The sequence below is a fragment of the Pristiophorus japonicus genome, chromosome 15 (assembly GCF_044704955.1).
Source record: "Pristiophorus japonicus isolate sPriJap1 chromosome 15, sPriJap1.hap1, whole genome shotgun sequence".
Lineage (NCBI taxonomy): Eukaryota > Metazoa > Chordata > Chondrichthyes > Pristiophoridae > Pristiophorus > Pristiophorus japonicus.
The window spans coordinates 131,770,081-131,798,029 of NC_091991.1; the positions used below are offsets into that span (position 1 = coordinate 131,770,081).

The following is a 27,949-nucleotide window of genomic DNA, read 5'->3' on the forward strand; positions in this document are numbered from 1 at the left end:
CAGAATCTTGGTCAGAGCCCGTCTGGAATAGTGCGTTCAGTTTTGAGCACTGGACCCGAGGAAGACATACTGGATTTAGAAGGGGGACAGCTCAGATTCACAAGAACGATACCTCAGTTTAAAGGGTCAGAATTTGAGGACAAGTTGCATAAACAAGACTCGTATTCTCTTGAGTTTAGAAGGTTGAGGGGTGATCTAATTGAAGTATGTTAAATGATTAAGGGATTCATTAGGGTAGATACAGAGAAATTAGTTCTTCTGGTGGGAGAATCTAGAACAAGAGGGCATCATCTTAAAATTAGAGCTAGGCCATTTAGGAGTGAAATCGGGAATCACTTTTTCACAAAAATCTGGAACTCCTTCCCCAAAGGACTGTGGATGCTGGGTCAATTGTCATTTTCAAGACTGAGATTAATAGAGTTTTATTGGGCAAAGTTACCGAGGACTACGAAACAAGGGTTGATAAGAGTTAAGATACAGATCAGCCAGGATCTAATTGCATGGTGGAACAGGCTCGAGGGGCTGAATGGCCCACCCCTCTTCCTACATTCCTAAAATTATCAATAATAATAGTAGTGGTGACCAGTTAGCCTGCAGCTTTAAAAGAAACTGCTCTCAGTTTAAAGCGGTTTGGTAAATGGACAGTGCCATTCAACCTTAGCAAAGAACTAGGACATGAAAGGCAGTCACTAGAGCTCAGAAAGTCACTTACAGCAACTACAAGGAAGAAGCTAATATATTTCTTTTTTTTTAAAAACAAATGAAATAGTGATACTCAGGAGTCTACATCATTCTTTAGAATTTCGATACGACAAAGAGCAATCATGCGTGCCAGTTTGGCCCGATTCCACGTAAGGAATTAGCCAGTTTCAGTATTTCTGGCACTTCAAACAAAATCAAAAACATTAGCACTGATTCCTAGGCCTGCTGATCTGCTATGCTTATGTTGATTTGCACGCTCCCTTTAGATTATCGCCTAGAGTGCAGTTTGCACATTCAACAAGGCAAACACAAATTCTTCATTAATTGCGGCTGGCTTATGCTCTGGATATTCATTTTGTGTAGGCCATAGTACTGAGCAATATCCAGACAGCATCCATGAGATGTGAATGTGGGTGTCACAGTGCTGGATTGGTCTCTCTGGGCACTCTCTCAAAGAGGAATGGCTGCAGGAATCACCTTCTAGGACGTGTGGATTTCCCCTGTCCTCCACGTATGAAAGTTCAGCTCTTGGATAACTGAACATAGTTTAATTTACAAAATAAGGTGCAAGGTAATATGTCCTTACTATATAGTATAAATGCACACGAGGCCCATACTTGAGAAAAGATCACTCTGTGACCAGTTACTTTTATTAACAAGACCTCAAGAGGCAGACAGTGGGTGGAGCTTCCCCTCTTATACCGGAAAGTCCAGTTTAGGAGTGTCTCCCACAATTTCGCCCCCTGTGGTCAGTGTTCTCAAGGTACACAACTTAGGTCAGCTTATACATGGGTTACAATGACAATTGAATACATGACATCACCTCGCCCCCAAAGTCTTATTGGGATCACAGATTAAGTCTCTCTGGTGGTTTACGCTCCCTTGTAGAGTGCCTGAGTTGGGGCTCCGGTTGCTGGATGCTGGCCTGAGTGTCTGCTGTTTGCGGTGCCTCAGGCCTGTCCAGACTGCCCACAGTGACTGGGTTCTCCTCCACTTGGTTCCGGTGTTCGGTCACCTGTGGTGGAATAAACTCTACATCGTGTTCTTCCTCTGCTTCTTCTATGGGATTATTGAACCTCCTTTTTGTTTGATCCATGTGTTTGCGGCAGATTTGTCCATTGGTAAGTTTAATGACCAAAACCCTATTCCTCTCTTTGGCAATCACAGTGCCTGCAAGCCATTTTGGCCCTGCAGCATAATTAAGGCCAAAAACAGGGTCATTGACATCATTACATCACGCTCTTGCATTTCTGTCCTGGTAGTCACATTGTGTCTGACACCTGCTCTCGACAATTTCTTTCATAGTAGGGTGTATAAGGGATAACCTGGTTTTGAGCGTCCTTTTCATTAGCAGCTCTGCGGGTGGAACCCCTGTGAACGAGTATGGTCGGGATCTATTGGCCAACAGGAGGCGTAATAAGCGGCTTTGTAGGGAACTCCCTTGGATTCTGAGCATCCCCTGTTTCATTATCTGCACTGCTCATTCCGCCTGGCCGTTTGAGGCTGGCTTGAACGGTGCCGTTCTGACATGGTTGATTCCATTGCCTGCCATGAAGTCCTGGAATTCAGTGCTTGTGAAGCACGGGCCATTGTCGCTGACCAAGATGTCCGGTAGACCATGGGTGGCGAACATTGCCCGTAGACTTTCTACCGTGGCAGAGGATGTGCTTGAATTTAAAATGGCACACTCAATCCATTTGGAGTAGGCGTCTACTACAACTAAAAACATTTTTCCCATGAAAGGACCTGCATAGTCCACATGGATGCGTGACCATGGCTTGGCGGGCCAGGACCAGGGACTAAGGGGGGCTTCCCTGGGTGCGTTGTCCAGCTGAGCACACGTGTTGCACCTGCGAACATAAAGTTCCAGATCTGCATCTATCCCTGGCCACCAAACGAGTGACCTGGCAATTGCCTTCATCATGACAATGCCCGGGTGCTCATTGTGAAGTTCCCTGATAAACACCTCTCTGCCCTTCTGGGGTATGACTTCTCGGTTTCCCCACAGTAGGCAATCGGCCTGAATCGAGAGTTCATCCTCGCGCCTATGAAACGGTTTAAACTCCTCAGGGCATGCCCTGTACATGGCCGCCCAGTCCCCATTCAGGACACATTTCTTAACTAAAGACAGTAGCGGGTCTTTATTTGTCCAGACTTTAATCTGATGGCTGTCACAGGTGAGCCTTCGCTTTCAAAAGCTTCAACAGCCATGACCATCTCAGCATCATGCTCAGCTGCCCCCTCATTGGTGGCTAATGATAGCATGCTGAGTGCATCGGCACAGTTTTCAGTGCCCGGTCTATGCTGAATTGTGTAGTCATAGATGGCTAACGTAAGAGGCGTCGGGAGTTCGTTGGTAAGGCCTATAAAAGGCACAGCAGGGAGTCCGGGGCCCAGAGTTGGCGAGAGGTGCATGGAGAGGCATCGGGAGTTCGTTGGTGAGGCCTATAAAAGACACAGCAGGTAGTCCGGGGCCCAGAGTCGGTGAGAGGTGCGTGGAGAGGCATCGGGAGTTAGTTGGTGAGGCATACTTGTGTAGCGACAGGGAGAAGGCAAAAAAGTAGAAAGAAACAGAAAGGTGACGTCACAGCCAAGGGGGTAAGTGATTGGTGAGTAGTTTTTCTTTTTTCTCTTCGATAACAGTGAGTAAACTTTAGCATTGTTGTTGCCTATCTAAGGGTTAAGTCATGGCAGGACAGCTCGGTCACGTGTTATGCTCCTCCTGTACCATGTGGAAACTCAGGGACGACTCCAGTGTCCCTGACGACTATGTGTGCGGGAAGTGTATCCGCCTCCAGCTCCTGACGGACCGCGTTGCGGAGTTGGAGCTGAGGGTGGATTCACTCTGGAGCATCTATGATGCTGAGAATGACGTGAGTAGCACGTGTAGCGAGTTGGTCTTATCGCAGGTGAATGGTCCACAGCCAGATAGGGAATGGAAGACCAGCAGGAAGAGCAGTGCAAGGAAGGTAGTGCAGGGGTCCCCTGTGGTCATCCTCAAGCAAAACAGATACACTGCTTTGAGTACTGTTGAGGGGGATGACTCATCAGGGGAGGGCAGCAGCAGCCAAGTTCATGGCACCGTGGCTGGCTCTGTTGCACAGGAGGGCAGGAAAAAGAGTGGGAGAGCGATAGTGATAGGGGATTCAATTGTAAGGGGAATAGATAGGCGTTTCTGCGGCCGCAACCGAGACTCCAGGATGGTATGTTGCCTCCCTGGTGCAAGGGTCAAGGATGTCTTGGAGCGGGTGCAGAACATTCTAAAAAGGGAGGGAGAACAGCCAGTTGTCGTGGTGCACATTGGTACCAACGACATAGGTAAAAAAAGGGATGAGGTCCTACGAAACGAATTTAAGGAGCTAGGAGCTAAATTAAAAAGTAGGACCTCAAAAGTAGTAATCTCGGGATTGCTACCAGTGCCACGTGCTAGTCAGAGTAGGAATCGCAGCAGAGAGGGATTCAAATTCCTGGGGCATTGGAACCGGTTCTGGGGGAGGTGGGACCAGTACAAACCGGACGGTCTGCACCTGGGCAGGACCGGAACCAATGTCCTAGGGGGAGTGTTTGCTAGTGCTGTTGGGGAGGAGTTAAACTAATATGGCAGGGGGATGGGAACCAATGCAGGGAGACAGAGGGAAACAAAAAGGAGACAAAAGCAAAAGGCAGAAAGGAGATGAGGAAAAGTGGAGGGCAGAGAAACCCAAGGCAAAGAACAAAAAGGGCCACTGTACAGCAAAATTCTAAAAGGACAAAGGGTGTTAAAAAAACAAGCCTGAAGGCTTTGTGTCTTAATGCAAGGAGTATCCGTAATAAGGTGGATGAATTAACTGTGCAAATAGATGTTAACAAATATGATGTGATTGGGATTACAGAGACGTGGCTCCAGGATGATCAGGGCTGGGAACTCAACATCCAGGGGTATTCAACATTCAGGAAGGATAGAATAAAAGGAAAAGGAGGTGGGGTAGCATTGTTGGTTAAAGAGGAGCTTAATGCAATAGTTAGGAAGGACATTAGCTTGGATGATGTGGAATCTATATGGGTAGAGTTGCAGAACACCAAAGGGCAAAAAACGTTAGTGGGAGTTGTGTACAGACCTTCAAACAGTAGTAGTGATGTTGGGGAGGGCATCAAACAGGAAATTAGGGGTGCATGCAATAAGGGTGCAGCAGTTATCATGGGTGACTTTAATATGCACATAGATTGGGCTAACCAAACTGGAAGCAATACGGTGGAGGAGGATTTCCTGGAGTGCATAAGGGATGGTTTTCTAGACCAATATGTCGAGGAACCAACTAGGGGGGAGGCCATCTTAGACTGGGTGTTGTGTAATGAGAGAGGATTAATTAGCAATCTCGTTGTGCGAGGCCCCTTGGGGAAGAGTGACCATAATATGGTGGAATTCTGCATTAGGATGGAGAATGAAACAGTTAATTCAGAGACCATGGTCCAGAACTTAAAGAAGGGTAACTTTGAAGGTATGAGACGTGAATTGGCTAGGATAGATTGGCGAATGATACTTCAGGGGTTGACTGTGGATGGGCAATGGCAGACATTTAGAGACCGCATGGATGAACTACAACAATTGTACATTCCTGTCTGGCGTAAAAATAAAAAAGGGAAGGTGGCTCAACCGTGGCTATCAAGGGAAATCAGGGATAGTATTAAAGCCAAGGAAGTGGCATACAAATTGGCCAGAAATAGCAGCGAACCTGGAGACTGGGAGAAATTTAGAACTCAGCAAAGGAGGACAAAGGGTTTGATTAGGGCAGGGAAAATGGAGCATGAGAAGAAGCTTGCAGGGAACATTAAGACGGATTGCAAAAGTTTCTATAGATATGTAAAGAGAAAAAGGTTAGTAAAGACAAACGTAGGTCCCCTGCAGTCAGAATCAGGGGAAGTCATAACGGGGAACAAAGAAATGGCGGACCAATTGAACAAGTACTTTGGTTCGGTATTCACTAAGGAGGACACTAACAACCTTCTGGATATAAAAGGGGTCAGAAGGTCTAGTAAGGGGGAGGAACTGAGGGAAATCTTTATTAGTCGGGAAATTGTGTTGGGGAAATTGATGGGATTGAAGGCCGATAAATCCCCAGGGCCTGATGGACTGCATCCCAGAGTACTTAAAGGAGGTAGCCTTGGAAATAGCAGATGCATTGACAATCATTTTCCAACATTCCATTGACTCTGGATCAGTTCCTATCGAGTGGAGGGTAGCCAATGTAACCCCACTTTTTAAAAAAGGAGGGAGAGAGAAAACAGGGAATTATAGACCAGTCAGCCATACATCGGTATTGGGTAAAATGATGGAATCAATTATTAAGGATGTCATAGCAGCGCATTTGGAAAGAGGTGACATCATAGGTCCAAGTCAGCATGGATTTGTGAAAGGGAAATCATGCTTGACAAATCTTCTGGAATTTTTTGAGGATGTTTCCAGTAGAGTGGACAAAGGAGAACCAGTTGATGTGGTATATTTGGACTTTCAGAAGGCTTTCGACAAGGTCCCACACAAGAGATTAATGTGCAAAGTTAAAGCACATGGGATTGTGGGTAGTGTGCTGACATGGATTGAGAACTGGTTGTCAGACAGGAAGCAAAGAGTAGGAGTAAATGGGTACTTTTCAGAATGGCAGGCGGTGACTAGTGGGGTACCGCAAGGTTCTGTGCTGGGGCCCCAGCTGTTTACATTGTACATTAATGATTTGGACGAGGGGATTAAATGTAGTATCTCCAAATTTGCAGATGACACTAAGTTGGGTGGCAGTGTGAGCTGTGAGGAGGATGCTATGAGGCTGCAGAGCGACTTGGATAGGTTAGGTGAGTGGGCAAATGCATGGCAGATGAAGTATAATGTGGATAAATGTGAGGTTGTTCACTTTGGTGGTAAAAACAGAGAGACAGACTATTATCTGAATGATGACAGATTAGGAAAAGGGGAGGTGCAACGAGACCTGGGTGTCATGGTACATCAGTCATTGAAGGTTGGCATGCAGGTACAGCAGGCAGTTAAGAAAGAAAATGAGATGTTGGCCTTCATAGCGAGGGGATTTGAGTACAGGGGCAGGGAGGTGTTGCTACAGTTGTACAGAGCCTTGGTGAGGCCACACCTGGAGTATTGTGTACAGTTTTGGTCTCCTAACCTGAGGAAGGACATTCTTGCTATTGAGGGAGTGTAGCGAAGGTTCACCAGACTGATTCCCGGGATGGCGGGACTGACCTATCAAGAAAGACTGGATCAACTGGGCTTGTATTCACTGGAGTCCAGAAGAATGAGAGGGGACCTCATAGAAACGTTTAAAATTCTGATGGGTTTAGACAGATTAGATGCAGGAAGAATGTTCCCAATGTTGGGGAAGTCCAGAACCAGGGGTCACAGTCTAAGGATAAGGGGTAAGCCATTTAGGACCGAGATGAGGAGAAACTTCTTCACCCAGAGAGTGGTGAACCTGTGGAATTCTCTACCACAGAAAGTTGTTGAGGCCAATTCACTAAATATATTCAAAAAGGAGTTAGATGTAGTCCTTACTACTAGGGGATCAAGGGGTATGGCGAGAAAGCAGGAATGGGGTACTGAAGTTGCATGTTCAGCCATGAACTCATTGAATGGCAGTGCAGGCTAGAAGGGCCGAATGGCCTACTCCTGCACCTATTTTCTATGTTTCTCTGTTTCTGTGTGAGTACCCACCTCTGTCTGCGGGCTGATGCATTCGCATTGATGACCTTGTTGTCGGCCAAAGCGGACGTTAGGGGTTTGTGATCTGTCTCCAGCTCAAATTTCCTGCCAAACGGGTACTGGTGCATTTTTTTTACTGCTAGAACTTCCTTTTGTACCATGCCGTAGCCCCTTTCTGCCCACGACAGACTTCTCGAGGCATAAGCTACCGGCTGCAACTGACCATTGGCATTCACATGCTGCAACACACACCCGACCCCATAGGACGACGCATTACACGTTAAAACTAGTTTCTTACACGGGTCATATAACTTTAACAGTTTGTTCGAGCATAACAAATTGCGTGCTCTATCAAAAGCCCTTTCCTGGCTGTCCCCCCAGGCCCAATCGCGACCTTTACGTAGGAGCACATGTAGCGACTCTAACAGCGTGCTCAATTTGGGAAGAAAGTTGCCAAAATAGTTCAGGAGCCCCAAGAATGAACGCAGCTCCGTCGAGTTACGGAGTTTGGGTGCTCTCTGGATTGCTTCCATTTTGGATGCAGTAGATCTGATCCCGTCTGCTGCTACCCTCCTCCCCAGGAATTCTACCTCTGGAGCTAAGAAGACGCACTTCGCCTTTTTCAGACGCAGCCCTACCCGGTCCAGTCTGCGTAGTACCTCCTCCAGATTGTGGAGGTGTTCTTCAGTATCGCGACCCGTGATAAGGATGTCGTCTTGCAAAACCACTGCCCTTGGAATCAACTTGAGGAGGCTTTCCATATTTCGCTGAAAGATCGCGAATCTCGACCAGACATCTGTTATACTCTAACAATCCCTTGTGTGTCGTGATCGTGGTCAGCTTCTTCAACTCACGTAAGCTGAGGCCAGGTCCAATTTTGAAAAAGTTTGCCACCGGATAGCGTCGCAAAGAGGTCCTCCGCTCTCGGTATCGGGTACTGGTCTTGGAGTGACACCCGATTGATGGGGCCTTGTAATCACCACATATCCTGACCAATCCATCCGCCTTGAGCACCGGCATGATTGGGCTCGCCCTGTCACTGAATTCGACTGGCGAGATGATGCCTTCCCTCAGCTGGCGGTCCAATTCGCATTCTATCTTTTCCCGCATCACGTACGGCACCACTCTGGCCTTGTGGTGTACTGGCCTGGCATCCGGGTTTATGTGAACCACTATCTTGGCCCCCATGAAAGTGCCGATGCTGGGTTGAAATAATGAGTCAAATTTGTCCAGGACCTGTGAGCATGATACTCACTCCACAGAAGAAATTGCACTGACATTGGCCCATTTCCAATTCATGACAGCAAGCAAACTCCTCCCCAGTAGTGCGGGACCATCCCCCGGGACAATCCAGAGTAGCAACCTGTTCTCCGAATCTTTGTGGGTCACGACTATGATGTTACTGCCTAGCACCGGAATTATCTCCTTTGCATATGTCCGTAGCACTGCGTCAATCGGCAATAATTTTGGCCTCCTGGCCTTGGACACCCACAACCTTTCGAACTGTTTGATACTCATCAGGGACTGGCTGGCCCCCGTGTTTAGCTCCATTAATACTGGGATGCCAGTGAGGAGCACTTTCATCATTATCAGTGACGCCTGGTATATGAACTGTATATGTGCTCCACATGAACTCGCTGAACTTTAGCTTCCAGCGATTTCCCCCCCGTATTCATTTGGCCTCGTAGGGCTTACATCGGGCCCGTCCTCCTCGTACATCAACCTGGCTACAGGCTTCCTGCACATATGTGCCAAATGACCGCTGATGTTGCAGTTTCTGCAGGTATATTGCTGATACCTGCAAGCTCTGGCTGGGTGTTTGCCTCCACACCTCCAGCATGAGCTGGAGGCCCCGTTGTTGGAAACAAAAGATCTATTACCAGTCAATTGTCTCTGACTGTCTCTGTAACTGTCCTTAAGCGCACCATTAACAGGTGTTGATGGCCCCATTACTGGTCGCATTGTCCATTGCGATGCATGAATCGCCGTTCAGCTAGCCATTGTCTCTGTTGAATTCCCCCTTTGGGTTCGACTGCATGTTGGGGCATGTTTGATTGCCTTTGTCTGCCTAGAGAACTGTGTGCCGCGTTAACAATGTTGACTCCCTGGTCGATTGCCGCATTTGAGCCAAGATTTTTGCCATAAATCATTCTGGTCTCTTCCTCCCCTGAGATAATTGTCTGGGCTATCAGAGCCGCCACTTCCAAGGTCAAGTCTTTGGTCTCGATCAGTTTCTTGAAAACCCCAGCGTGCCCGTTGCCCTCAATAAAAAAGTCTCGCAGCATCTCCGTTCTGCATGCATCTGGGAACTTACATAGGCTCACCACTCGCCTGAGATCTGCCACGAAGTCTGGAACGCCGCCAATGCGTGTAAAACCGTGTCTCACCATGTGCATGCTTCTCGCCAGTTTAAGGTGTTCCCCGATCAACTTACTGAGCTCTTCGAACATCTTGTCCGCTGGCTTCTCTGGCGCTAGAAGGTCCTTCATCAGGGAGTACGTTCTGGATCCACAAACCGTCAGGAGATGAGCCCTGCATTTGTCGGCCGAATCCTGTCCCAACCATTCCTTAGTGACAAAACTTTGCTGTAGTCTCTCAATAAAGTCGTCCCAATCATCACCAACACAGTACCTCTCTTCTGTGCTGCTAGTGGACATGCTCGCCTGGTTTAAATCCCAGTTTCTCATCGCCAATAATATGTCCTTACTATACAGTAAAAATGCACACGAGGCTCATACTTGAGAGAAGGTCACCCTCTGACCAGTTACCTTAATTACCAAGACCTCAAGAGGCAAACAGTGGGTGGAGCTTCCCCTTTTATACTGGAAAGTCCAGGTTAGGAGTGTCTCCCACAAGTTCGCCCCCTGTGGTCAGTGTTCTCAAGGTATACAACTTAGGTCAGTTTATACATGGGTTACAATGATAGTTGAATACATGACACAATGTTACGTAAAAAAATATTTATAACAATAGACATTTTCAAATGTATGTTCTTCTGCAGAGATTCAGCTGACATTATTCTGAAAATTCTGCAGGAAATACATACACATCAAATTACATAACACTGCAATTTATTAGATTCATGGATTAACAGATCGGGAGGGCAATGGGGAGGAGGAAGGAGCGTTAGAAAGGGAGGGGAGGGGAGATCGAAGGGAGAAGGGGAGAGGAGGAGGGTGGGAGGGAAGGGGAAGGCAAGGGGAAAATACCTCAGTGGGGAGGTGAAATACAGAAAGACTTGCATTTATATAGCGCCTTTCACGACCTCAGGACGTCCCAAAGTGCTTTATTATCAATGAAGCGTAGTCGCTGTTGTAATGTGGGAAATATGGCAGCCAGTTTGCACACAGCAAGCTCCCACAAACAGCAATGTGATGATGACCAGTAAATCTGTTTTAGTGATATTGATTGAGGGATAAATATTGGTCAGGACACCGGGGATATCTCACCTGCTCTTCTTTGAAATAGTGGCATGTGATCTTTCACGTCCACCTGAAGGGGCAGACGGGGCCTCCGTTTAATATCTCACCTGAAAGACTGCACCTCCAACAGTGCAGCATTCTCTCAACACTGCACTGGAGTGTCAGCCTAGATTTTTGTGCTCAAGTCTCTGGAGTGGGACTTGAACCGACAACTTTGTGACTCAGAGGCGAGTGTGCTACTCACTGAGGCATGGCTCAATGTTCCAGTCAAGGTGAATATTTGTTCAATTGGTATTTCTAAATGTGCATGGGCCCAGGGATGGACAAGCCACGTGAGAAATTTAGCGAGTGTTCCTGTGAATGGTTCCAAGGTGCTGCAATATCAGTCTGCTGCTTTTTCCATGGGAATAATGTAGAATCCCGCACTCTTTCGGGGATCAGTCCACCCCTGGGCCCACTTCCCTTGCAGATTGTGTTAATGATACCAGAGATGGCAAATTACGGGCAGTGAAGTTTCAGGAGGCACCTGATGGCTGGATGAACATAGGCCCCAGTCAGGTAACGAGCTTTCCCAGATGGGGAGGAATGTGATTACATGAAAGACCAGGGGCAGGGTCTGGATGGAACACTGACAGTTATTTGCACTGGGGAGGAAGTTGGTCAGCATTTCTGTTCTGGTCTGTTAGGGGACCATTTAAAAAATATGAAGCTACTACAAAATAGTTAACATTTTAAAAAGGCTAAAACATCACCTGACTCTCACCTTCCCCAAGATGTCTGACAGAGTGGACTTTGAGAACACAAACCACCTGGTATCCAACACGTGGACTGCAGGCAGACTCAAACCAGGCTTTCTAATAGCAGAATTGCAGTCACAGATATTTGTGACTTAAAAACATAACGGGCCATAATTTGCGGAGTTGCGCAGGCTCCAGAGGGGCCGCACAAGTTCTGGGTTTAGGCTAGCGAAGCGCACACGCTAAATCATTCAGCCTGGCATTCTGCGCGCACGGGTTCACTGCGGCCCCGGTGGTCCAGGCAGGTGACTTTTAAATTGCAGAGCCTGCAGTGACGGCCCTTCCTTTTAAGGGAGGGAAGGGGCCTCCGAGCGCGACAGCGCGGCACGGCCCAGTGTGCATCGTTGCTGATGTCTCCGCCCTGCCTGCGTCCTTTAGCGTTCCGAGAAGGAAGTGGAGTGCTTGATTTAGCGCTCCACTTCCTTCCTGGAGCGTTAAAGCCATTTTTTTGAAAGCCAGGAAGCATTAGGGCCCGCCGCCAAGTTTTCCAGTTTTCAAACGTTACCGCCCCCAGACGGGCCGACAATGAATTTCACCCCCAATAAATATATTTAAAATGAGCCAATCACTGGCCCCCTTCCCGCCGGTTGCAGCTGGCTCCGTTCTCCCATAACAACTGTTTACTCATCCTATTCACAGTGAAAATGCCTGGGCAGGGCCTGTGAATGCTGCTTCAAATGACATCAAGGTATTTAAAGATTTGGCAGATATGACAGTTCCAATTCCGTCACAGCAATAAAAGAAAACCTGCAATGTTATTATTCTTTTACCTCAGCGAACTGTAGCCGGGAAAAGTCACTGCTGGGATTCCAAATTTTAAACATTTTTCTCGGCATCACCCACGTCTCCAGTGTTTCCAGTTTGCTGGTTGCCAGATTTGTTGCGTGGTGTTTCAGCAGATAGCCTTGGAACCGGTCAGCATAGAAGTAGAGATGGACAGAGACCGGGTGACCCATAGCGTAATATCTACAATAAAGAAAGAGAATAGAGGACAACATTAGCTGTAAAATGACATGTAAAGCAGAGTTTTTAATGACCCTAACCATAAAGTAAGAAAAAGTCCAGTCAACAAAGAGTGCTCTGGTAGAGCACTCGGCCGATAGCATAAAGTCTCCAGCGGCACAGGAAAAGACATTTAGAACAGAGCTCATTATAAACAGCCCCAGAGATGGGGAAAAGCCTTTAATCCCTGTTGTTTTCTTTTAACTGGTTCCTACTAAATTAACACACGCTGGCTTGATTTTGAAAGCAATCCAGACGGCAACAAAACCAAATAAAGGAAAAGGAAAGTTTAATGTTACTGCTTTCATTATTCTATGTACACACCAGTCTTTTCCTCTTGAATGGTGTAAAGTATTGAAAAAAGAAAGGATTTGCTCTGACACGAAGTGGAAAGTTTGGTTCGAAGCCAAAAACACAGGTAATCACAATTTGGATTGTCAATAAGTTGAAGACATAAGAACATAAGAAATAGGAGCAGGAGTAGGCCATATGGCCCCTCGAGCCTGCTCTGCCATTTAATACGATCATGGACTCAGGTCCACTTCCCTGCCCGCTCCCCATAACCCCTTATCCCCTTATCATTTAAGAAATTGTCTATTTCTGCCTTAAATTTATTCAATATCTCAGCTTCCACAGCTCTCTGAGGCAGCGAATTCGACAGATCCACAACCCTCAGGGAAGAAATTTCTCTGCATCTAATGAGCGGCCCCTTATTCTAAGATTATGCCCTCTAGTTCTACTCTCCCCTATCAGTGGAAACATCCTTTCTGTATCCACCTTGTCAAGTCCCCTCATAATCTTATACGTTTCGATAAGATCACCTCTCATTCTTCTGAACTCCAATGAGAAGAGGCCCAACCTACTCAATCTTTCTTCATAAGTCACCCCACTCATCTCTGGAATCAACCTAGTGAACCTTCTCTGAACTGCCTCCAAAGCAGTATATCTTTTCGTAAATATGGAAACCAAAACTGCACGCGGTATTCCAGGTGTGGCCTCACCAAAACCCTGTATAACTGTAGCAAGACTTCCCTGATTTTATATTCCATTCCCTTTGCAATAAAGGCCAAGATTCCCTTTGCCTTCCTGATCACTTGCTGTACCTGCATACTAACCTTTTGTGTTTCATGCACAAGTAGCCCCAGGTCCCGCTGTACTGCAGCACTTTGCAATCTTTCTCCATTTAAATAATAACTTGCTCTTTGATTTTTCCTGCCAAAGTGCATGACCTCACACTTTCCAACATTATACTCCATGTGCCAAATTTTTGTCCACTCACTTAGCCTGTCTATATCCTTTTGCAGATTTTTTGTGTTCTCCTCACACGTTGCTTTTCCTCCCATCTTTGTATCGTCGGCAAACTTGGCTACGTTACACTCAGTCCCTTCTTCCAAGTTGTTAATATAGATCGTAAATAGTTGGGGTCCCTGCACTGATCCCTGCAGCACCCCACTGGTTACTGATTGCCAACCAGAGAATGAACCAGTTATCCCGACTCTCTGTTTTCTGTTCATAGGCCAATCCTCTATCCATGTTAATATATTACCCCCATAGGTAGAAACATAGAAAATAGGTGCAGGAGTAGGCCATTCGGCCATTCGAACCTGCACCACCATTCAACAAGATCATGGCTGATCACCCACACCAGCACTTCCCCCCCACGCCCCCTCCACACCCCCCAACCCCCCCAGCCGCAAGGAACACATCCAACTCCCTCCCGAAAACATCTAATGAACTGGCATCAACAACTCTCCGCGGCAGGGAACCCCACAGGCCAACAATTCCCCGAGTGAAGAAGTCTCTCCCAATCCCAGCCCCAAACAGCCCATCCCCCATCCCAAGAGCGTGCCCCCTCCCCCCCCCCCGGCTCCGGACCCACCCAACACCGGGAACACTCCCCCCGCACCCAACCCGCCCCGTCCCGTCAGAATCCTTCCCAAATGCCGAACACCCCCAGATGTTGAGCCCCCAGCCCCGGCCACCCCGGCCACCCCGGAGCCACGCCCCCGCGACGCTAACCACACCACATCCACCAACCGCCATCTGCGCAGTCAACCCGTCCACCCCACTCCGAACACTCCCCGCACCGAGGCACAGAGCCCCCAGGCCCGCCCCTCCAACACACTTCGTCCCCCCCCCAGACCTTCGCTGCAATGTGGCCCCTCCTGTCCCCCGCCCTGGGTTTCTCCGCCCCCCCCACCGCCACCACTCTCCCCTCCATCCCCCGCCCCCGTCTCCCCTCATCTTCCCTCTGCCTCCCCGCACAGGCTCCCATCTTGGGGGCGGTAACCTTCTGGGGCAGGGAATTTTAGCCACCAGCGTGGAAGTCCTGCTCCCGCTGCAGAATTGGCCTTACCACCCCTCAATGGAAGCGGAGTGCAATTTCCCACACTCCACTTCCTTTGGGGGCAGTTACCGGGGCACGACTGGATGCTCCTGTGACAGTGTGAACTGGTGCTCTCCACTCTCTCTCCTGTGACAGTTTGAACTGGTGCTCTCCACTCTCTGTCCTGTGACAGTTGGAACTGGTGCTCTCCACTCTCTGTCCTGTGACAGTTTGAACTGGTGCTCTCCACTCTCTCTCCTGTGACAGTTTGAACTGGTGCTCTCCACACTCCCGTCCTGTGACAGTTTGAACTGGTGCTCTCCACTCTCCCGTCCTGTGACAGTTTGAACTGGTGCTCTCCACACTCCCGTCCTGTGACAGTTTGAACTGGTGCTCTCCACTCTCCCGTCCTGTGACAGTTTGAACTGGTGCTCTCCACACTCCCGTCCTGTGACAGTTTGAACTGGTGCTCTCCACTCTCCCATCCTGTGACAGTCGGAACTGGTGCTCTCCACTCTCCCGTCCTGTGACAGTTTGAACTGGTGCTCTCCACTCTCCCGTCCTGTGACAGTTTGAACTGGTGCTCTCCACTCTCCCATCCTGTGACAGTTGGAACTGGTGCTCTCCACTCTCCCATCCTGTGACAGTTGGAACTGGTGCTCTCCACTCTCCCATCCTGTGACAGTTGGAACTGGTGCTCTCCACTCTCCCGTCCTGTGACAGTTTGAACTGGTGCTCTCCACTCTCTCTCCTGTGACAGTTGGAACTGGTGCTCTCCACTCTCCCGTCCTGTGACAGTTGGAACCCCAACCTCGTGAACTTTTATCTTGTGCAGTAACCTTTTATGTGGCACCTTGTCAAATGCCTTCTGGAGGTCCAAATACACCACATCCACTGGTTCCCCTTTATCCACCCTGTTCGTTACATCCTCAAAGAATTCTAGCAAATTTGTCAAACATGACTTCCCCTTCATAGATCCATGCTGACTCTGCCTGACCAAATTTTGCTTTTCCAAATGTCCTGTTACTGCTTCTTTAATAATGGACTCCAACATCTTCCAACGACAGATGTTAAGCTAACTGGTCTATAGTTTCCTGCTTTTTGTCTGACTCCTTTTTTTAAAATAGGGGCATTACATTTGCAGTTTTCCAATCTGCTGGGACCTCCCCAGAATCCAGGGAATTTTGGTAAATTACAACCAATGCATCCACTCTCCCTGCTGCCAAATCTTTTAAGACTCTCGGGTGCAAGCCATCAGGTCCAGGGGATTTATCCGCTGCAATGATTGGCTGCGACATCGCAGCACGGACCCCGCAAAGTCGGCCATTTAAAAAGAGTGCGGGCCGCACATCCCCTTTAATTTACACCTCGCGAGCTGCCTGAGGCCCAGTTTGCGAATTGTGAAACTGGCGTGAGCATTGCCGAATATTCACTGCGAGGCGAAAACAGGCCGCTGCACACGGTGGGGATGTCGACACGCCGGCGCAGCGGCCTGGGGTGTTACCGGTTAGCACCTCCACTAAATCCCGCTGAATTTCGCAGGCATTGATAGTGCCCCACGCCCCGGGCGAGATGTCGTTTGCGCCCCTTTAGCGCTAATGGTGGGTGTAAACGACACAAATCTCTGCCCCCTAGTTTTTAAGTAAAAAAACATTATTTTTTTTTAAAAGCCACGGAGCTTCCGTTAGTTGTGCACCCATCGATTTGTCCCTGAATTGACGATTAAGTTATTACACTAAAGCAACAGCTAGGCCTGACATTTCAGTGATTGCTAATCCGAGCAAGCAAGCAGATATGAGTAAAAATGCTGTACTCATCCTGCCAAAAAAGTGAAACAAAAGCCAGCAGAAAGTCAGATTTTCACTTGTTAAGTCCTTGTTAAAATCATTGTGATAAACTCTTGCAGCTGCAGAGTCAAACTGAAAGTGAGTACATGATTCCAGGTCAAATCTGGTGCTAGTGAGCTTAAGTAAAGGGAGCATTTCAAAGTACAGCCCCTGCAGCAAAAACAAAACTGAATAGTACAGAGGGGGTTTTCTGATGGTGAGCATCGGGGCAGTGGTCACCCACCGCCAGATATCTCCCAATGAGGGAGGAGAAGCGAGTTGCTCGGCAGTGCAGTGGTGTCCCATTGGCTGTTTGAGACGTGTTGAAAGATTACTATTGTAAAGCGTTATAGGAACAGAAGTAGGCCATTCAGCCCTTCCAGCGTGATCTACCATTCAATTATGTTGTATATGCAAGCACTCTAATAACTCCACGAGGTAAGGGTATAGTACTTGAACTATAGTGACCTTAGTCCTTTATTGCAGCTCCTAGAGTGAGGACACCAAGAGGTGAACTCCCTTTTATACTTGGTTACCTGCAGTGTACAGGTGACCCTTAGGTCTCCAGCAGTAGCACCCTCTGGTGGTACAGGCATAGTGTATACAGGGTGAAGGTACATTCAGTGGTCTAGTGTTACAGTACATACATTAACATGCATACATAACAAATTAGATCATGGCCGACCTGCATCTCAACTTAATTTACCCCCTTGGTTCCATAATCCCTTAATACCCTTGCCTAACAAAAATCAATTGATCTCAGAACTTTCAGTTGACTCAGCCTCAACAGCTTATTGAGGGAGATGGTTCTAGCTTCCCACTACCCTTCTGACAGGTGCTACTTTTTTGTTCTGCTTTCTTGTTCACATTCTTAGAAATCGCATGCTTGATAACTGTGCATTCCTGGAATATTGTTAACAGGGCATTAACATCGGGGGAAAACGTATTAGAAGCATTTAGAACAGGAGACCTAAATTGGATTCATAAATAGCAGCAGGGTATTATGAAAATGCAGGGATTATAGAAACAAGACTCATTGCGGAAGACAGGAATAAATTCAATATGGTGCAGGGAAGCATGTTCAGGAACAGAGAGGAGGAGGAGGAGGGTAACCTGATATGTTTAGGATTATTTTAAATTGAAGGATGCTGAACAGATAGCCCTGGGGAAAGAGACACTATTTAAATAGTCTAGATTAAGTTAACAAGCAAATTGAAAGCAGGATTGAGAACAGAGGTCTGCTACAGACCCCTGGGCAGGCTCAGTACTATGACACATGTTGTGCTGAGATATGAAGTGTATGTATGGACAATAATGCTACATGAATGACTGGTTTCAATTATTCCCATATAAACTGGGAAAACCATATGGAAGTGAGGAAAGAGAGTCCATCACAAGATTTCCATTCTGTAGTGGACCTCTGTAAAGATCATTCACATTCACATCACATTTTTATAAATGATTAGGGTAACTTCACAGTGTAATAGTTGGGAACTAGTGACCGTAATACAATTATTATCTGGAAAGGACCAGTGAGGACCAGGCCAGAAAAGAGACTTTCAAAAGGCAAACTTTAAAGGAATGTGCTAAAGGAAATTAATTAATGTTAAATATACCCAAAATAAGCAAATGTAAACTAAACAAGTGGTCTCTAAAATAAATGAACAGGGCAATTAAAATGGGAATAATTAAAGATGGGTAATTCCGTGATATGGTGCATCCATTGGGGAGCAGTGTTTGCAGGGAATGCACCGGCTGTTTCCCAGGATACGCTCTGTGTGAGTGACAATCTTCTCTGGCAACACCATAGAATCATCTTTAAAATATAGGGAGAAAGGAAAGCGAGGAAAAGCTATGGGGGAAATGCTACAGGGGGAAAGGAGAGGGAGGAAACACTACCAGAGGAAAAGGAGGGAGAGAAACTCTGGGAGGAACACAGGAATTTGTTAAAACAGATTACGATATTAGTGGTACAGAAAGTCAAAAGAGATAACTATAGTACATTGTGTTTAGCACTGTCCTGAAACATTTGTTTAGTCTCACAACAATAAAAGGGTAATTAGACAATGTTAGAATCTAAACGGTTAAACTGCTGGTGAAACTGATGAAGCCAAAGTATTAAATAATTTTTTTCTGTAAGTATTCATTAACTTGCTACTAAATCTCTGTCGTACACCCGGTCCTGGAGGATTTTAACAGTGGAACAGAGATAAAGGCATTAACAGATTGGATTTATTGTTGTGTTCTGAAGGAGACTATGGACGAAATGTGTGGGGCAATGGCTACCAACAGGGGAAAATAATTACTTTCGAAGTTCCCCAGAGCTAGTAGCAGTCAATCATAGGAACTATATTTAAAAACAATGACCAATCGGATCCAGCCCATTGGCCCAACATCAGCGACAGGTACCATAATAGAAGCTATTCTAAGCTGGAGGGGTACCTTTGAAGCAATATCAGAAATGGTGAAAGTAACAGACTGAAAGCAGGGTTAAGACAAGAGGTCTGCTTAATTAGAAGGGGAAGGGTGTGAAATTAGGCAGACAAATGGTAAATGATAAATGTCAAACATTGTACATTGTTTGAAAAAATGTCGTAAGTACGCATTGAATTGGAATGGATTTGACACAAGGAGGTAAAGAAGGGGAATTTGTAGCAACAGTAAGTTCGCTCATCACTTTTAATGTTCAGACATGTGGTACAGCAATCAAAAAAACTAATAGAATACTTGGATTTACAGTTTGAACAAGTGTATCTGGAATTTATGCAATGACTTTACATTGCTTTGTTCAACCCATAATTAAAACATTCACTTGCTTTGGCGAAGACCCAGAGAGGAGAAATAAAGATCCCAAATATAATGTGGGGTAAGAGGGTAAGGTTAAAAAACATTTAGCCAATGTTCATGTACAGTTTTTGTTAATGTGCTGTCAAACATTGAAACCTTTATTTTAAACACTTTGCATTCGTGGACAGATTTGTGTGCACTTTTGGAAATGCCTTAGTGAGTTGCAGTGAGACATAACGGTATCCCCCTGCAATGGTAGTCAGTGAGAAAGCAATGGCTTGGGCATTGTAGGGATGCTTTATGATATTGGTCTCGGGTGGTGCTGACCTGGCACATCATGTGACAGCCAGGGTGTACAGCGTCAAGTGAAGTAAATCTGGCCATGGAGAGGCCATCCCTGGCAGCAATATGCTTGGGTACTGATGCCCTCTGTTCTGTGCAGCATCAGGTGATTGTGGAGAAGGTTACTGGTGCTGCTGCTGTTGGGGTTGATCATGGTGGGATTCTGAAGACCAAGCTGAGACAATATAAAGGGCATCCATGTCAATGGAATAGAGGGCAGGTGAAGTAGAGATGACAAAAGCAGTGCCAATGGCGAGAGTTCTTCCAATGAGGTAAGAGTGGATGGCGAGTGAGGTGTTTTTAAAAAATTTTATGTAGTGTTTGGGTCTATTTCTCATTCATAATAATAGGAATTTCAGACTTATGAAACTCCTGTTACTATGAATGAGAAAATACTTTACCGTGATTGGGTGTCCATGCCCACGTGACTCCTACGGACGTCCCAACATAAACGCGCTCCGTTGCGCAACAAGAGGAGGCCTCGAGTCTGGGATCTCTGGTGAGCGTTCGACCAAAAGGTAAGTGAGCATCTTTTCTCCTATTTTTAGTCGAATGCCCGCGGGAAGAAACCACCGGGATTTCAGGGCCAATATATTGTATCTAGGGCGCTTCAGGTCCAGCAAGTCTGTCTCATTGTAAATCATCTGCCATTCCTATAACAATTGGTTTATTTAACCAATGGCTATCAGTTTACCATACTGATTTGCTCAAATACTTAATGGTCACTCGGCAGGCTGGAAAATCTCTCACTACCAATCTCAAACCAGCAACTAAAATAAAATGAGCCAATCAAAACATTTAACGAAATCGGCAAAACTTGACCAGCCATGCTGTTTCATCCATCAGCCCACTATGTACACTTAAAAATCAAACAAACACATGAAAACCTATGTAACTCACAAAACCCTGGAAACGTTCTCATAACATTGCCCATGTCCTGCTGGAAACCCATCCATTAACATTTATCCCAAGAGGCTTACTCTTTCTCAGGGTCTGGCACTTGAGTGTTGTTCCTTTCCAGTAGCTTGCTTTGTTTTGCTGGGCATGCCTCCCGACATTTTAGGCTCCCCACCAATGCCGACCTTTTTAGGCCTGTGCATATGAGGCTTCTTAGTATGCGGAGTCCATGTACTTTCCTCGAGTCCCCGTTTGCTCCTTCCCTGCCCGCCTTACCCAAGTCCCTGCCCGCCTAACCCAAGTCCCTGTGTGATCCTTCCCCATAGTAAGCTGGTCAAGCTGACCTTTCTACTGCCAATGCAGCTTGCTTGTCATATTGTGGTGTGAGGCCCATTCTCAGCTCATTCTTCCCATGCCACGGTAGATCTAATAACTCTTCTCATTAGCTTTTGCAAAGTCTCATATATCATCGACAGAGATGCCAAAGAGTAGCACCGGAAAGGACAGGAAAATGATTCCCACATGTCTGTACAAGACTCTTCTTTAAACTCAGTTTGAAGAACAGATGAAAAGCACTACTGGGATTAGCTGTTTAAAGGTTACATTTCAATTGAAGAACACTTCGGTTGGAATTTCCCCCTTATTCAAAGTCAGCCAAGACAACATTCCAGCACCAGACTTCTTCTGTCATCTGATAGCTACACTGTGACATTCTGGTGATGGGCTTCAGTGGAGGAAGCGGAAACCACAATTCAGAGTTCTCAGTATTTAGAGAGGTCTGCACAAAGCAGCTGGATAACTTTCATGCATGCAGCTTTGAGATCCACTGTCAGGATAAGATGAGATGAGGAAAAAAGAAAGGTAGATAGATTGATTGATTCGCATTTAAATAGCACCTTGCACGACCTCAGGATGTCCCTATGCGCTTTACATACAATCAGTAAATCACCCATTCCCCATTGTTCAAACTTTCAAATAGATTTTGCCCCATTCAGTTACATAAGCTATTTTATTAAATACTCTGCTATTGGCTAAACAAAATCAGCATCAAGACGTTAATTGCATTGAATAACTTCAGATAAACTTATAAGAACGTCTACGGAAGTATTTCTTTGATAGCGTTGAGCGCACACACCTGAGTGGAAGTTCAGTGTGTGTTGAGTGTTCAACATGGCACCGATTCAGATTTACCGGCCAGTTCAGACTTCAGATGCCACTTGCTGGCAACTTCAGGTAGGTGCAGCTGCAGTCTCAAAAAACCTGGTGGTTGAGTTTAACCATAGCCGGCTAGTGCAAACGAGGCGGGGGCCTCATGAATTTATGCAAATTGGGGTCCTACTCCTTCAATTTAAAAATTTTAAACTGGGGCTTTGAGCGGAGAAGCCACCAGGGTTCCCCCCCAGGCTGAATCAGGTCTGCAGACAGAAGAGGTCCTCCAAGGACCTCCAAATGTAAAACTTTCCTTTGTGGGGCAAGGGTGGGCTGAAGTGTTCTACCAGGCCCCACAAGGAAAGTTGCAACCTGCTTTGACCCGGAATCTCCACCTTCTCTCCTGCATGACTCTCCCAAGGGCTGCCTGATCTTTCCTTGCCGGCAGCCGCTCTGCATCCTCTTCCTGCCCGGAATGGGTGGGAAGTGGGCCAGCAGCATTTAAATAAGACCCAGGAGTTCAAATACCCAGGGCCTCAAACTTAGGCCAGCAAGTGAGCTTTTTCTTTGCCATGTTCCCCCCCTCCACCACCCACTTGCCCAAATCCCCCTCTGGGTTAAAATCGACCCCTTGGACTTAGCATCGTAGAAAGATGATGAAGGAATCCAATCTAAACCTTCAGGCTCTGAGCCGGGAGTCAGAATAAATGTCTGCTCTGGAATGGACTTTGTGTCGGGCCAGTGAAGAGGCTACTTGTTTTATTAACCGGTCTATGTAGTGGGACTCAGGAGAGATAAGGTGGTGTATGGGCACTGGGGGCGAAATCACATGCGAAGCATCGCAAGGTATATCTTACTCCATTTTCTAATGTTAGCATTAAGGGGTGAGACCTGCTTTATACATAAGCTGACATCTTTTTTTAACATTAGTGAACAGGGGAAGATTTACTCACATGTTGCTCTCAACTATAATGAAGCTTACTCTGTTTTAATCATCGACCAACTAATATCCTTTGTAGGTCTCCAATCAAAACTGCTTGAAAAATTATATTCTTTAAACTCCGAGACCCAGAATTTTGAGAGTGCTGTTGGAACTCATGCATATTGGGACTTCCACCTGCTTTCAAACAGTCAATCTAAATAGGCAGAAGCATGCAAGCTGTGTAAATCCAGCCTGCTGTACCTCAGAAATGCCAGGGTGGCGGGAGCAAGGTAGAAGAAGTGGGTAGGTGGGGGGGGGGGGGAAAGAGACAAAAAAATCACATGGTGTGATTATATATAACCATAACAAAGTAATAATCACTGTGTCAATGCTTACTGTTACTGTTCATACATATCAAGCGCGTGAAATACAGTCCTGATTTTAACTCCAAGTGAATTCCCCTCTCAGGCCAGAGTTAAAATTACAGTCGGGTCTCAATGATGTACACATGTAAAGAAGGACCCTGTTGGCTCCGGGTGCCTGTGCTTGCTGCCTGCTCAGGTGAGCAGGTTAAAATTGCAGGCATTGCGATCATGACGGCTTTCGGACAGGCAAGAGCCAGGGCGATCTTAACTGCCCAGCCACCAGGTTTCTGCTGAGTGAGAGGGAGCAGCGTGTGGTGGCGCGATCCCGGCCTGCAAGACCATCAGCAGGCCGTGGCAATCAGAGGGAACAGCGTGCGGCGGCATACCACTGCAGGAGGGCGAAGTCAGGTCGCTGATTGCAGTGCAGGCAGGCACAGCAGGAGGGGCCAAGGAGCGGCAAGAGTTTGGAGAAGGAAGTGACTGGGGCCCAGGAGAGGCACGAGTCTGGGGCCCAGGGGCAGCACGGGCCAGCCCACACTGCTATATGTGTGCGCACTAGGTCCGTGCAGCAGAGCTGGTCTCCAGTCGTCTTGGGTAATCCTTACCACTGGACCAGGACCTAGCTCTGTCAAGCCTGTGTGGTAGCTGGTGTGCAATGGCCACCACACGTTAAAAAAATCCACACACAGGCATCTTCCACCCTCAAAGATGTAGTTCGGGACCTGGAATATTAGGTCCTTCATTGAAACACCTGTGAACTCATCCCTTTTTGGCATGGAAGCAAGTCATCCTCGCTTCGAGGGACTGCCTATGATGATGAGGGTTAAAATCAGCCCCACCCACCGCACAAAAAGCAAACAGACATAGCAAGCAAGCCAGTTGAAGCAGCAGTTAGGCTGTCAGCTTTGACTCAGTGGTTGCACTCTTGCCTCTGAGTCAGAGGTTGTGGTTTCAAGCCTCACTGCAGAACATGTGCACATCGTTTCAGCCAACAATTCAGTGCAGTACTGAGGGAGTGCTGCACTGTTGGAGGTGTTATCTTTCAGATGAGACGTTATACTGAAGTCCCACCTGACCTCTCGGGTGGATAAAAATGATCCCATGGTGCTATTCGAAGAAGAGCAGGGGAGCTCTGACGTCTTGGCCAACATTTATCCCTTCACCGGCATCAGCGAAACAGATTATGTGGTCAGTGACCTGATTGCTGTTTGTGGGATCTTGCTGTACGCAAATAGATGGCTGTAATTCCCCACACTACAAAAGTAATTCACTGGCTGTGAAGTGCTTTGGATCATCCTGAGGTTATGTAAGGCGCAATATAAATGCCTTAACTTATTACGCAACATGGTAGGGAAAAAAAATTGTATTTCTGAGGGGAAAACACTGTGAAAAAGCTTCATACTCTCATTACTCAAATAAAATAATTTCTCCCACTGCATTATGATAGCTGTATGTTTGTAGCACTGCCAGAGTTGTCAAGTTACACAGCAGTAAGCTGTAGCTCTCGCTCACCTGCACTTATTCTCTTCATTCGAATGCCAGGAAGACTCTGCTCTCTTCAGGCCCAGGCGACAGAACGAATGGTGCATGGTCAGGTAGACGTCACTGATGCTGTGGATGCCATCTGGCTCATCGTATGCATTTTCCCAGTACGCTTTCAGGGCTGTCGTGCCAGCTGGGTAGTTCCCAAAGAGGTAGAAGTCCAGCTGACCAATGATCTCCTGGTTAACCGCAGCCTCAAACTTCCGAGCAAAGAAGGTTGGTCTCGCAGTTTGCTGTGCGGATAAAAAGAGCTCATTATTTTCGCTCACGGTCAATAACCATCTGTGATGACAAGATGATTTTGGCCATGTCCCTGAAGGGTACAAAAGCTAAATTGTGCGAGAAAGCAAAGTGGAAAATGGGAACATTTGCTCTACATTAGTTACAAGTAAAGAGTTATGTCAGGAAACACAACAGCCTGGTGATGAGTTCTCATTGGATGAAGTTGGGTTCTCTGTGCTCACACTGATGGTCACCCGTTACTACTGGTGTGCACAGAATAAGCTAACTGGGGGCAGATGGCAGTACAACAACTTGCCACTTCCACTACTTTGCTTTTTAAACATTTTTTAAAAAAGTGGGCTAGCTTTCCCTTAATCCGAAAAAAACAGGAGTGGGATGAGGAAGGTCGGTAAACGAGGATGGGATTGGGAGGTTGGCGATCAGGAGGGGGAAGAGAGAGGCCGCGATAGCCAGGGGGGAGGCCGAAGGCTCCCCCTGAGGGCCAGGGGAGCACTCCTGTTCCTTCTGGCCCACAAAGAGAGTGCTGAGGAAGATACTTACCTTATGGAGCCGGCAGCCACCGCCTCCCTTTCACTGCTGAGTTTCCCAACCTCTGGGAAACCTGCGCAGCAGTAAATGTTAAATCGGATTCTCAATTGCACCGTGGGAGCCTGACTTAAATGTGTTAATTAAATATCCTGCCACTCTGACGGCCCAATGTAAAGAGGGTGTCGTGTTGGGGATGTGGTCCCCGTTTTAAAGTCTTTAACCACCCCCTACCCTCTCCCACCTGTTGGTGTGGTAGGGGGGTGTTAATATTGAGGCCTTTGACTTGGAAGCAGATGCTGTGAGTGGGGACAACCTATAAACACATCAGCATCACACTATAGAAGTAAAGAAAAAAATTAAGAGCACTAGAGAACAGAGAGAGAATCAATAAAAGTTGGGGGGAGAAATGCAGAACTGGAGAGATGTGGAAGAGGTGAGACATAGTCAGTACAAGAATCATCCAATATCCCAGAATCCTCCATCACCATCCCTGGGCATGTGTCACTAACAGTATAGACCCAGCAGTGGTGGAGATACAGTCATATATAGTCAGGTGTACCTGCTCTCCTCAACATTGACTGTGCATCCCATGGCTTTAGGTCAAACAGGGCCAAGAACAATCATCCTGATTACCTACCAATACCCACTCAACTGACAAAACAGTCCTCCTCTGTGTTGAACACTATTGGAAGGAAGCACTGTTGGAACCAATGACACACAATGTATTCAGGGTGGGAGGCTTCAATTTCTCCCTCTGGGCCCCACAAGGAAAGTTTAGGTCTCACACACCCGGGCGTCTCCCCCTTCCCTCATGTGGGACGGTCCTGAAGCCCACTTCTCCTCAACTTACCTTGTTGCCAACAACCATTCTTTTGTTGCTGGCTGGCAGCCTCCCGCCAACCAGCCAACCGCTGCTTTCCTGGTTAAAATCAGGCATGAAAAGTCTGCTTGCGTGCTGTCCACAGTTCCTGGTCTTGTGACCAGCTCCAGTGATAGAGCAATGCCCTGCCCTCGTATCAGTGTCTTGAATAAAAATTACTCGCCAATCACTTGCAAATACACTTTGGAAATCCCAACTGCCTAGCCTTGTGCCATGATCACTCTTCAGCGGCCAATTTACTCAACCACTCCCTCACCTCTACTTCGAATGCCTTAATTCCTAGCAAAGCCTTTACTGACTCCCATCCTGGTCCTTTCCCAAGCACGGCACCTGGCTTCGCTATCTCAAACTAGAGCATACTCGGCGTACAACTGACTTATTCATCCACTGACAAATCTGGTTTGACCACACCAAACCCTACCTCAGCTAAATCTGCCCATTACTCTGCTAGGATTATCCTAGAGGGTAAAGATAACCTTTTCGCTACTAATAACAGCCTCAAACGCGATATCTCTTTTGCACTGCCACCATCTCCATTAACAAGTGGGAGGAGCTGATGGACTAATCACCAAGATCGAAACCATTATTCAGTTGTTGCACTGCTTGCTCCATTTCTCCTTGTCCCCCAGCTCCCCTCCCATTCTAGTCCTGAAACCCCATTTCTCACTGGTTTCTCCCATCAGTTCCTCTGGTCTTTCCAAGCTCATCTCACCCATGAGATTTACTCTTTGTTCCCCAAATCCCATTCCCAGTAAAGTCTGGACCACCCAACTTCCCTTCTCAGACCCCATGCCAGCTAACATCAAGCGCTGTCCCCTCTCCTTTAATAATGCTGTCATCTCTCCCTCTCCAACAATCCACCCTCAACCGCTCTGTTCACGCTAACCATCCCGCCATCTCCAATCTTCCTATCCTCAAGTACTTTGAATGCAGTGTCGCCTCAAAATGCTTCCAAAGCTCCCTGTTTGAGTCCCTCCAAGTTGGCTCCTGACCTCCCACAGAACTAAAATAATCCTAACCGAAGTCAGGACTGACATTCTCTATGACAGTGAGCCTTTCTAATGGACTTATGATGGGAGTTTGCTGGAATGGCTGCACAACCTCAGCCCTACTTTTTGAATGCAAGTTGTTGCTGTAATAATATCAGTAGCAATAGTAGTAGCAGTGGTAACAGTCGTACCAGTTGTAGTCAGGTTTGATATGAAGCAGGAGCCTACCTGAAAGCGATGGAAATCCTGGGGTTTGAAGTCATTGGGGGAGCAGCCACACCAGTCCACGATATGTTTGTACTGGCACTTACAGCCCAGTTTCCGATTCCAGTTGGTAATGCGCAAGTTGTTGTCCACCATTGTTTCACAGAGCTGACTATTCTCCAGGACCGTGTGGAAGAAGGACTGGATTAGAAAGGCAATGAGACGTTAGTAATTTGGAAACATTCCAGCTGCATGACAAACATCTCACACAACACTACCTTTAGGTCATGATGCATTCTGATCATGGCCAGATGGGACAATAAAATATTAAAACTGACAGAAATTGT

The 27,949-nt window shown here is 46.9% G+C and overlaps 1 protein-coding gene across 1 annotated transcript in view; it reads right to left on the reverse strand.

Annotated features, from left to right (window-relative positions):
* Window positions 1-27,949, reverse strand: part of xylt1 (xylosyltransferase I) — a 234,389-nt gene that overhangs the window by 16,754 nt on the left and 189,686 nt on the right. The window contains exons 7-9 of the mRNA XM_070856725.1: window positions 27,627-27,803; window positions 24,729-24,991; window positions 12,371-12,566 (exon numbers count right to left, since the gene is read on the reverse strand). Of these exons, the coding sequence (XP_070712826.1) occupies window positions 12,371-12,566; window positions 24,729-24,991; window positions 27,627-27,803 (636 nt within the window). The remainder of the gene's footprint in view (window positions 1-12,370; window positions 12,567-24,728; window positions 24,992-27,626; window positions 27,804-27,949) is intronic.